This window comes from Malus domestica, chromosome 08, assembly GCF_042453785.1.
Source record: "Malus domestica chromosome 08, GDT2T_hap1".
Lineage (NCBI taxonomy): Eukaryota > Viridiplantae > Streptophyta > Magnoliopsida > Rosales > Rosaceae > Malus > Malus domestica.
The window spans coordinates 4711620-4724562 of NC_091668.1; the positions used below are offsets into that span (position 1 = coordinate 4711620).

The window sequence follows — 12943 nt, forward strand, 5'->3', positions numbered from 1 at the left end:
CCAGAAAACACAGATTCACGCCCAGATTAAAGCGATGAACCTGGCTCTGAGGCCATGTTAGAGTTCTATGGAACAGCAGAGCACAAAACCAAGAAGAAATCAATAAGATTTTGATTTCAACCAAGAACGAAAACGAAAATGGAGATGCGAAGAAGATGAAGAGCTTTGTGCATTTTTTGATTTCATTCAGCTATGACTGAAAATGATTAAAAAACTACAAACGTAGAGTGGGGTAAGATATAGCCGTTTGAAGGCGCACTACCTCTCCCATTACACAAACTCACGTGTATCTCACATGCTCACATATGAGTGAGATGTTATACCATGAGACACACATACATTTAGCCTATTAGCTTTGATTTAATCTCAGCCTTACATTTCAAAACTAAGAGAAAAGAGACTTTGAATTACAATGAAACAGAACACAACAAACACAAGGCAGCTGCAAGGCTTAAACATCAACAGATGAAACTTCTTCGAATTCCTTCCTCATCAGCGGTACCAAGAAACGTCCTTCTGGTTTAATTACTTCATTTTTTATATTCAAACTGATTGTTGTTATATTCAAAATCCTACCGTCCATCATCTTATCGGTAAGTTTCTTTGTCTCTCTCAACACCTCGAATTCCAAACATTCCAATAGAGTATTCAAACATGACCAAGAACCGTATAATCAACCATGTCTTTCTTCACTTCTTCCTAATATCTAGGACGTCCTTGGCCGTTGCACAAAACACAACATTAATTCCAATAAATGCGGAAGTAGTTCTTGATTTGGATACCTGGTTTGAAACTCTGCAGGGGATGATGTGGATGTAGATGATTAGATTATTAATTAAATATCGATTAATATGCTTGCTTCTTATTGGTGACACATCATTTGGTTTAAAAAATTTGGTTTTTCTAGCATTATTTTTGTCTATAGGTGAGGGTGAGGTGATATTTTATTGAAGTGCAAGCCATCATAGGTAGACCTGTAAACGGGTCGGGTTTATCGGGTTTGGATCGGGTTCAATCCAACTCGTTAAGTTAACGGGTCATCCGAACCCAACCTGTTAAGCTAAAGGGTCATCTGAACACGATCCGTTAAGTTAACGGGTCACCCGTTTCATCTGTTAACACCAGTTAACAATTTTTTTTTTTTTTTGCATAGAGTTTACTTTTGTTGTTAAAACTTTACTGAAATTACTAAAGTATCCTCAACCAACGGGTTGACCCAAAATGATTCGTTATTGAACGGATTGTTAACGGGTTCATCTGTTAGCGACCCGACCCGTTAAGCATCCATCAAAATACTAATATTAACGGATCGGGTCCAAAATGTCAGGTCTAATCATATGGCTACAAAATGCTTATAAACAAAAGGTGTCATATATTCTGTTCAGCTAACTTATTTCTAGCTGAAGTTGCATCAACGTTTAATTAATTTCCAATTTTCAACTTCAAAACAGCTCTAGACTTAATAAACAATGTGGAAGCGCAAGCCCTAACTTTGCAAGATACAGTAGTGTATAGCTGCGGGGGAATCCTTACCAAACATCAGATGTTCCTAATTCTTCCGTGCATGGTTGAAGAAAAGTTGAGGTTCTCTATAAAACCAAGTGACAAATATGAAGAGTAATCATATTTACTTATAAGCTCATACAAGGTCTCTCATTCCATAATCTGTCTTACTTATATGCTTATGCAAGATCTCTCATTCCATAGCCCTACTTACTAAGGTCCCCCTCCTATCAATGTGGGATTCATTGTCAACAATCTGAGTCCCAAGGATCAAGCAAACCCAAGATAGTACTCATGTATATGAATATGGTATATCATTAGAGTATTGCACAAGAAAGCTATTAATTTCTCATTTCCCTACTCTTAATGTTTAATGTAAAACATGAAAAAAAAACCTTAATCAGCTTCCTACCAGTTAGAATATTGTGATAATAGTAATCTATTTTGGATTTGTTTCTTATATTATTTTCATCTATTTATTGGTACTCAAACTACTGGTTGAGGACGAGCGCCGCTGACTCGTCGCGGCAGGCCTCGGGCTCCGCGCTCCCGCAGCTCGTGTTGGCCATGGACTGCGAAAGGGACTCTGTTTTGAGCGCCCAAATGAAAAACGGAACCGCAAAAACAAAGCAGATTTCAGAAAATCGAGACTTGTTCTTGTTCTTCAATTAGCTAATTTGGTTTTAATCTTAACTTTAATTCGATTGCAGAAATCCCAATTGGGATTTTCAGAGTGGGAGATGAAATTAATGAGTAATTACCGTGGAAAAGCCGAGATTTTTCTAGCAAGCCTGGAGGGCAGAGCAAAGGCCAAAGATCCTGCACAAAAAACGCAGCGTTTAAGTCAGAGAGTTGCAGAGAAATCGAGAGAGAGAGAGAGAGAGAGAGAGCGAACCTCAACGAATGACATGGGTTTATAAAAGATGGAATCTTGTGAAAATTGAGTTGATTTCTTTTGATCAGGCGGAGGATACGAGTTCAGTCATAGCGTGTTGGGAAGAGTGTACAGAAAGAGAGAAGAGAGAAGAGAGAGAAGAAGAAGAAGAAGAGAGAGTTGATGGAGAAAAAGTGTCGACCTTTTTTTACGAAAGTGTCCACATATTCCCCACATTTTAATAAATTGAGATTTGTAAAAAAGATCGAGATTCTCTTTCTTCCTCTTTTCATACCTTTCCATCTTTTTTCTTTTAATTTATTTTGTCTTTTTTTATTTTATAAAAAATTAATATAAAATGTTGACGTGACTTAATTTCCTCATTTGGTGTCGAAGAATCTTGAGATGGACCACTACAAGATGGCCTGAAAGCTGACGCAGGACTATGGTGTTGGAGAAATTTGTTATGGATTTTCCTTTGGCATAAGTTGCAGAGGGATTGAGCATATAGAATATTTAATGAGTGAACAGTCAATGAGTAACTCGATCAATAAAATCTCAACTGGGATTTGTAAGCTTTCCGATTGCAGAAGGAATTTGAGATTTAAAATCTTCGTTGTCAGCAAATTTGAGGCTTTGAAGATGTTAAAGATCGAAGCGACTGCTGGAGTTGCGAATCCCACGAATGATGGATTCATGGCTGAGGTCAAGACCAACTGCATAGCCACTAGTGCTGCAAGTTACTCGGATCAAGAACAGCGGTCGATACTTGCATTCCAAGTAATAAGCTTGGTGGAAGCAGAAAAGTAAGGGTTTGCTTCAAGTGAAACAAGGATAACTGGTAGCCTTCATTGCAATTGCTTTCGACGGAAGTAACAGTCATGATCAAGAACATAAAGATCTCAAAATTGGTGTCCGCCAACAAGCTGAGGATTTCGGGATCTCTTGGTCTTTCTAATGTGTGTGTTGTCTGCGTGCCAACTCGCGGTCTGGGGGACGAGCGAGTAAAATGTGATTTGCAGTTGTCTGACTTCTCTCAAAACAGTTGTGACTGAGGAAGATACTCGTCACGGTCGTAGGTTCTTCGTGCATGACGGTGAAACGCGTTACAGGTCCTGTCTCCTGTGAGGTGATAGGTGAATTCAAATGTTCTTATGATGGGCGAGAAATCGATAGCGTCGAGATACTATGGTTAGTAGATTAGGTTATCGGTGGAGTGGTAGGTGATATGGGTGTGTCTGACTTCTCTCAAAACAGTTGTGACTGAGGAAGAAACTCGTCACGGTCGTAGGTTCTTCGTGCCTGACGGTGAAACGCGTTACAGGTCCTGTGAGGCGATAGGTGAATTCAAATGTTCTTGTGATGGGCAAGAAATCGATAGCGTCGAGATACTCGCACGTGACGTGATGGATATGGTGAGAAGATTAGGTTATCCATGGAGTGGTACGTGATATGGGTGTGTATGATGAATCGTATCAATTCGAACGTACTGGTCGTGGGGATTGATTTGATAAAGAACTCAAATTATGAACTAAAATAATCTAAATAAAAATTAAAGTGCAAAGCAGAAACTAAATCTAAATTACGAAACTAAAATGCTGAAATGAACTTTTGAAATTACTGAATTGAAGTTCTGGATAAACATGAAATCAAAGCGAAGAACAAAAAACATTTAAAAGATAACATCTAAAAGAACATCTCTTTTGTCCGATTACCATCGTCATTTCAATGTCTTCCCCATGGATCGATTTCTGTAGACACGTCTTCCGCGAATCCGATTACCATTTCTTTTGTCCAGATGAGGGAGCATCTTAAAGAACATGTTCTCCACAGCCTCGTAATACCAGTTCCTCCATCCCTCGCAAAACACGAGTGACCCGATGACGACTCCAAGGCCGACAAAATATCCAATTTCAACACTTAGAATGTCCCAATTAATCTCACTGCCAGAATTCGGATCACTTCCATTTGACATTGGTGGCAACGACATCGGTGGTCTGTCATATGCTGTCAAAGGAGGCCCCCATAAATCCGTGTTACCTTCGAAGGAAGATTTTGGAAATGTTGAAAACTGAGTGCTGCTTGGGATCTTGCCAACCAAGTGATTGGTTGAGAGGTTCATGAATGCAAGGAAATGGAGTTTTGAAAATTCTGGTGGAATCTGCCCACTCAGGTTGTTCACTGAGAGATCTAAAGACTCGAGGTCTCCCAAGTTACTCAATGATGATGGGATTTCACCTGTGAAAGCATTGTTGGAGAAGTTGAGAATATACAATGATTTGAGTTCTCCAATTTCTTCAGGTATTTGTCCATGGAATTTGTTGCCAGAAAAGTCAACTGCGGTGAAGATAGTTAGAATCTTTGCCAGGTCCATCGTCAAATCTTTGCTCACAATTGTTACCGAGTTCTGATAGTAAATAACAGCAAAGCCTGTGTCCGCATACTGAAGGTGATTTGCATCAGCTTGGTTATCCATCATAGCTTTCCATGTTGTCAACAATCCACCAGGTAATTCGCCATTGAAATTATTGTGAGCTACATCTATGATTTGAAGCACTGGCCAGGTGCCATTGGTACTCGGACATCCAATGCCTCCGTAGAATTTATTGGATCGGAGAACAAGGACTCGCAAGGTGGAAACACTCTTCAAATAGCAGGGAAAAGTATCCATTATCTGATTGTACCCAAGGTTTAATACCACTAATTTTGTGCAGCTGACTAAAGATTCTGGAAGCCGGCCTTTGATTTGATTTCCACTGAGGTCTAGAGTTTCTAAACTGCAATGCTCATCAAATTTGTAAGAAATGTTGTCCGTAAGGTTGTTTCTCCGTAAATTAAGCACTGCAAGCGTCTTCATTGTAGTCAAGCACTCAGGAATCATACCACTGAGTGAATTATTGGACAGATCAAGAATCTCAAGAGTTGACAGATTGCACAACGATCTCGGAATGATGCCGTGGAGGTTATTGCTTGAAAGTGAGAAGAGTTTGGTGGTCGTCAAGAACTCACCAATGTTAGTCGGTATGCCAGAGCTCAAATTATTTCTGGAGTAATCCAAAAATTGCATTGTAGGTGCTGAGAAAACTGGGATTTGTCCTTGAAGCTGGTTAGAGTGAAGGTCGAGCACGCTTAGAGCAGAAGTGAGATTGGGTAAAGGACCAAAATTTGCCACGGAGTTGCATGAAATATTTAGATAATAAAGTAATTTGAGCCCCCAAATCCAGTTTGGTATCTCTCCATGAATTTGATTTTCTGCAAGATCCAAGGTGTCTAAATTGGGTAGATATCTCAAGAAATCAGGAAATGTTCTCAACTTGGTAGAACTTAAAATCACTACAACCAATTGAGGCAAGGATGAATACGAGGAATTGGAACCGGTACGATCAATGAACAGGCTAGTGTATGAAAGATTAAGAAAAGTCAGATTTCTCAGCTTCTGAAGACCACTTAGAGGAAACGAGCCTGCCAAGTTGTTTGAAGAAAGTGAAAGAAACTGAAGACCTCTCAAATTAAAAAAAAACATCGGTACTGGCCCTTCGAGATTGTTGAAATCCAAAAACAAGGAGCTTAATTGGTTAGAAGAAGAGACGTTAGAGAACTCATGGAACTGGTGCGAGAACTTATTGTTGGAAAGCAGCAATGTTTGCAGCAGTGGAAGAGAAAACATAGACAATGGAATTCCTCCATCAAGCTGGTTGTACATCAAACTGACAAACATCAACTCGACAAGGTTTTCCCAATGAGTGGAATTAATGGAACCGCTGAACTTGTTGTCTGACATGTCTAAATAATACAAGTGTCTGAGATTTTCCATTGACTCTGGGATTGATCCATAGAAATTGCATGTTGAGAGATCTATCATGGACAACATTTTGAGGTTGCCAATAGAGTCTGGCAATGACCCCGAAAAATTTGTGGAGCTCAAGTCCAGAGTTTGAAGAGATCCGGTGTTCGGAAATTCTGGTAAGGAACCTTGAAGCAGCGGATTGTAGGACAAGTAAATATGCTGTAGTGTAGATATCTGGAAGATTTCTTGGGGAAATGTTCCATACAACTCGCATCCACAGAGACTCAAGGAAATCAAGTTTGAAAAATTGGCGAAGAATGATGGAACCGGAGAATATATGTTGTTATAATCCAATCTAATCACAGATAGAGATGAAAGCTTGGCAAGGGAGTCATCAATAGGGCCTGAAAGTTCAGTGTAGGACAAGCTCAGCACCCTCAGCTTTGGAAGTGAAGAAGATATTACTTGGCACCAGTCACTCCTTTTTCTTGATATGTTTACCGAATCAAGATATAATACTTCAAGCTCAGTGAGATTCCGAATCAGCATGCTTAAATTGGGGTTCTCAAGTTTTAAGTTAGTTTCAGAAAGATCAAGAACAATTAACCTTGTCAAGTGAGAAATCTCAATTGGGATTTGCCCCAAAAAACCATTATGGGATAGATCCAGATACCTCAAATTTGCAAGCTTTCCGATAGAAGATGGTATTTGAGAGTGGTGATAACCGTTATCAGCAAAGTTGAGGCTTTGAAGATGTTGAAGATCGAAGAGACTGCTGGAGTCGTCAATCCCACTTAGGATCCGTTCCTCGCTGAGGTCCAGACCAACTGCATAGCCATTAGCACTGCAATTTACTCCGACCCAAGAACAGCAGTTGATACTTGCATTCCAAGTAACAAGCTTGGTGGAATCAGAATTATTGAAGTTAAGGCTTTGCTTTAAGCGGAGCAACGATGACTGGTCATCTTCATTGCACTTGCTTTCGGCTGGAGTAACAGTCCCGATCAAGAACACAAAGGAAATGAGCAAAAGTTTCATTTTGTGGTAAAATTTGAAGCAGAAGATAGATGAAGGAAATATGCAGGAGGTTTGAATGTTGATGTGGTGGGTTTTAATCTCATGGCATTTGCGCGTTGGCTTCAATTTAAAACCTTTTCCTTTTTATACCTAACCAAACAGACAAAGCAATACAAACAAAATATGAAAGGGCAAAAGAAGAATGATTAATTAAAGTTAATTAGTTTACTAATTTTCCTGGTAAGATGATGCCCATCAACTTAATTTTATTAAGTATCAAAGTATCAATCAGGTTTTCGATCTCTCTCTGACTGTCCTTTTCCTGCTGTCTGGGTTGGATTTTGATTGAGGGACTGCAATGTTGATGCAAGCTTTTCAATGCCTTTTTAATTTTTGTGGAAGACTTATACGAGGCCGGCCATAGAATATGAGGGCTCGAGACGAGCTATATCAAATAGAAGATGCATGTAACAGAGCCTTTACCAACACACCAACCTCAAGCTACTGACAATAGGCAGTTTCTTTCTTTCTTTTCTTTTTTTTTCCATAATGGGCATATAATTTCTTTTTGGCGCTTATCTGGACTACCCTCAAGGTCGGCCATGGACTTATAACAAGATCTAGTACACCATAAAAAACTAAATGTTTATCGGTTGTAACAAGATAATAGTAGAAATAGAACCTTAACTTAGCACTACAACATTAATGCCAAATAAATGTGGAAGTAGTTCTTGATTTGGATACCTGGTTTGGGACTCTGCAGGGGATGTTGTTGTTGCAGCTGCTCTCTACCTCCTCTTTTTCCTCGACTCAAATATGTTCTACTATCTTTTAGAATATCAATGGAATTGATGCCCCCAAATGGTTCAAATGGTCGCATTTGTGGTCTTCCACATTATTTGGTGTGGTTAAAAAAAAACCTTATATACGAAAGAAACTTGCAAGGGATAAAAAATTTGTCACCTAACGAAGAGCACCCATATTATATGTCGTTCCGTACTCTCACTTGCAGATGCTTTCTTTCTGTGATAGTACGTGAGCTTCGTGTAATCTACTGAGCACGACCAAAGGGTGACCGGAATGGCTCATCCAAGCGACCCTACTCAGTTTGGCTTAGTTGGGAAGGGCCAAGTTTGTTTGGATCTGTTTGGGTTAGATTTTGTCTGTGCTCAAATGATGTGGTTGTAGATTATTAGATTATTAATTAAGTGTCAATTAATGTGCTTTTTTTTTATTGACGACACATCATTTGATTTGCAATTTGATTTAAAAAATTTGGTTTCCCTAGCATTATCCTTGTCTATAGGTGAGAAGAAATTTTTCCTTATGACTGAAATACGGGTGGTACACCACGTGCTTTTACACAGTGGTGGAAAATGGTATTTTTAAGGTATTAACTTTTTAACACACATATTTCACCATTTGTAGTGATATGTGATGTACCAGCCCGTGTTTCGATCACACTGAAAAATCTCTTATAAGTGAGGGTGAGGTGATATTTTATTGAAGTGCAAGCCATCATAGGGCTACAAATGCTTATAAATAAAAGGGGTCATATATTCTGTTCAACTAACTTATTTCTAGCTGAAGTTGCATCAGCGTTTAATTAATTTCCAATTTTCAACTTTGAAACATCTCTAGACTTAATAAACAATGTGGAAGTGCAAGCCCTAACTTTGCACTTATACGCTGCAAGATATAGTAGTGTTCGTGGTATAGCTGCGGTGGAATCCTCACCAAACACCAGCTGCTCAAGGCCATCGTCAAGCTCTTCCGACCACGCTGAACCACACATTGTTCATCAAGAGCTGGTGGGAATTCCTAATTCTTCTGTGCATAGTTGAAGGAAGTTGAAGTTCCATTATAAAACCAATTGACAAATATGAAGAGTGACCCAACTTACTTAAGGTCTTTCCTCCCATCAATGTGGGATTCATTCTCAACAATCTGAGTCCCAATGATCAAGCAAACCCAAGATAGTACTCATGAATATGAATATAGTATATTGAGTTAACATTCTCCCCAAATGATGAGAGACATACAATTCATTAGAGTATTGCACAAGAAAGCTATTAATTTCTCATTTCTCTACTCTTAATGTAAATATATCATCAAACAAAAATGAAAAAAAAAAATCTTTATCATGTTGTAGCCTATTTTATCTGACAAGGGAAAGGGGCCGGCGGCAGAGGGAGAGAGATTGAGAGAGATATGTTTATAGAATTGTAGGGGAATGTGTGTGTTGTTATCCCTCCTACATAGTGCATTTATTTATAGTAATAAGGGAGAGAAGAAATCATTCATCCCCAAGGAATACAAGTTGTAATAGGAAAGGATAACTAGAATCAAATCTAATCTAGGATTTACACAATCACACTTGAACTAGGAAAGTTTACAACACTCCCCCTTGAGTGTGTAAATACTCAAGGTAGATTCGGTATCATGTAGAAGTTGAGGAAGTCAACTCGTCGGCACTGATTCTAAGGAACGTGCTTATTCTCAATAAGGTAGAAACTTGCATAAAGAAGTAAAGTCTCACTAAAAAACCCTAAGGCTATGGCAAAAATCCGATGAGGGACAAAATCCATAGTCTAAGGAAAAATGCATGAGCAATGCAAAGTCAAAAGAAATGCCTACATGACATCATCAGGGATATGATCAGCCCAAGATGGATGCCTCGTTAAAACCTAGTTAGGTAGTAAAAACCTAGTGGGAAAAATGCTCTTAATCGTAGGGAAAAAAGAGTACACTAAGATCAAGCAAGTATACTTCAGGATACTCCCCCTGAGTTTGATATAATTCCAAAGAGAACTAATAATGTTACAACTTAGAAAGTTTACGCATACCAATTCCATGAACAAGCTTCTGAAACGTTATCTTCGGCAGTGATTTGGTGAAGAGGTTGACCATATTATATTGTGAACGGATTTGCGTGACTTCAATCTTCTGATGCTCTTGTTGTTGATGTGAGAAGAAGAACTTCGGCGCAATATGCTTGGTGTTGTCTCCTTTGATGTAACCCGTCTTGAGCTAATCGATGCATGCTATGTTGTCTTCATAAATCGTCGTCGGGACATCAACGGCGAGGTAAAGATCGCAGGAGCTTCGAATATGGCCCACAACTGCTCTCAACCAAAAGCATTCCCGAGTTGCTTCATGTAAGGCGAGAATTTCAGCATGGTTAGACGAAGTGGCAACTAAGGTATGTTTAATTGACCTCCAAGAGATTGCGGTGCTTCCAACGACAAATATACAACCCGTTTGAGAACACGCCTTGTGCGAATCTGAGGGCGTCAAAGGCTGAAAACAAAAGCCCAAAAAACAAAAATCTAGGGTTTCGTGAAATTGAAACAAAATAAAATTAAACACTTACATGTAGAATCGGAGGCTACAAACAAAATCCCCAAAATCACAAAAAGGAAATTTGAACATAAAATCCATTTGTAAATCAAAAATCACAAAAAAAAAAAAAAATTCAAACAAAACAAAACCCCCAGATGATATCGATATTGTTCAGATAACAACAAAAAACTCAAGACCAAGAAAGCCGTAAATCTTATCAGGAAACGGGAGCTTTTCTGGGTAAAATTTTCTTCGAATCAAACTCAAAACCCGAAGAAAAATGTATCGTTGGTTGGTTTTTCACCAAGAAACTTCTATTGGTTCGTTGGTAGCTTGTGAGAAAAAGAACACAAGGTTTGAGAGTGAAAGAAGCCGAGCTTCAGAGCAACAAAAGGCAAGTTTGAGAGAGAGATGGAAACGAAAAGAAAATTGGAGATGTAGTGGAAGCGGAGCAGTCAACGATGATGGACGTGTGGGCAGCACGGACAAATAAGTAATTCTAATGTGCCAAGGAGGGAAAACAACGGAGAACAGATAAGCAAATAAGGGCATTACCGCCATTTTACTGTTAAAACAGTGTTAGGGGAACCCAGTTTTAATATATGTATAATTTTAATGTCAATTTTACCCTCTTGTAAAATGACATGTAAGGACAAACAAAAATGTGTTGTAGATTGCCAATTTCCTTATGCCCACTACACATTGCCGGATTGCCCATTTCCTCATGTCTGTTCACCATCTCTCTGAAAGACAAAAAAAAATCTTCTCTCTTACAATTAGTGGCAGATTCAGGAAATAATATTAGGGGGATCAGTAAGAATAGCGAGCGCAAAATTTTTTTTATATCAAAAATAGCATGCATATCGCCATTTCATCAAGTCTTGGTAGACCTGAAGTCATTTGGAAAGGCATATTGCACACCTGTTAATGTATGCAAGGGCAACACCCAAGGTATCCATGGACATTCACCGAGTCTTGGTAGGCCTGAAGTTAGTTGAAGGGCATGTATGAAGCCAACTCTAATCTTCAAAAGGGAAGCACCCAAGGTGTCCGTGAACATTCACCGAAGTTCAGAAGATCAGCACCTAAGATATCTATAGATGTTCATCGAAGTTCAGGGGATCAGCTGACCCTCTGCCCCTCAATGCATCCGCCCCTACTTACAATTCAATTATTGTGCCTTTATTGGACGAAATTCCATCTCTTGTAAACAAGTATTTCTGCTTCTATTTTTTATTTCTCTAAAACCCTAATTTCGAGAATCAAATCAAATATGAACCAACTGATCATATATCATCCATCATTGCTTCATAAGATCCTTAAAACTGTATGTTCTCCCAGCCTCTCCTTTGGTTCTAACCTCGACCCAAACCTCACCTCCCTTTTTTTTTAAAATTGAATTGTTTTATTTTAGAATTCTAATTAGGGAGGGGTAATTTGAAGATATTGAAGGCTTCACCATTATGGGATTTTTTTTTTTTTTTATTTTAACAAAAGATATTGTCTATACTAAAGGGAGGGGGTGAGTTTAGCCTCACAATGGGTTAGCAATAATGTAGTTCAAATTCGCATTTGGTGATAATCTAACATAAGATCTCTCACTTATAAGTGAAGAAGAATACCACTATACCGTAATACTAATTGACAAATTTATTTTAGAATTGAATTATTTTATTTTAGAATTCTAATTAGGCAGAGGTATTTGCAAATATTGAAAGATTCATCATTAATTTAGAAGTTTTTGTTATTTTAATTTTAGAATTGACTTGTTTTATTTTAGAATTCTTAACAGGGAGGGGTATATTAGGTATATTAAAAATTTCACAATTTTGGTGTACTCCCGTTATATATAGAGAAGCAAATCTCGCCTAGAAAACATTACAAAACCAATCAAGAAAGCCCTAAAATTAAACACACACACTCATGTTTTGACTTTTTGCAATATATAATTATAATTACTATAATTGAGAAGTTAACCGTAGCCAGGTTCGTTGAACCTGTTAGTAAAGTGTTATCTAGTCTGCACATTAATGAAGAAATTATCTATATACTAAAACCCGGTGGAAAACACTGTTCACGAGCAGTGTAATGGCTTAAATACCCCTTGGTGTCTTCTTTGTTTCCGGTGGTCTTACCTGCTTGGTACAGTGAGATGACGCTTTTGCACATTCCTATCAGTTTCTGCACAGTTAAATGACAGTTATGCCTTTTTCGTTCCACCTGTCCCTCATCGTGTGTGTTTTGGGTCTACGTATTCTGGATATTTCTTTACTTTTTGGCTTTCTTCTCTGGGATACATCCACTTCATTGGTTTTTAAAACCCAAATCCTCTGCTGCATGTTCAGATGCTTTCATGTTGTGTTTTTTAATTATTTTTTGTGTGGTGGATACGCCATACACGCCTCTCTTTATCCAATCTC

At 38.5% G+C, this 12943-nt stretch overlaps 1 protein-coding gene across 1 annotated transcript; it reads right to left on the minus strand.

Annotated features, from left to right (window-relative positions):
- Positions 1 to 3973: 3973 nt before the first annotated feature.
- LOC103440858 (receptor-like protein 7) lies at positions 3974 to 7202 on the minus strand. Its single transcript, XM_008379561.3, has one exon. The coding sequence runs from the start codon at positions 7200 to 7202 to the stop codon at positions 4098 to 4100; it is 3105 nt and encodes a 1034-aa protein (XP_008377783.3). The 3' UTR covers positions 3974 to 4097.
- Positions 7203 to 12943: the final 5741 nt, after the last annotated feature.

Coding starts and splice junctions, on each gene's coding strand:
- LOC103440858 (XM_008379561.3), bottom strand. CDS start 7,202: ATGAAACTTTTGCTCATTTCCTTTGTGTTCTTGATCGGGACTGTTACT.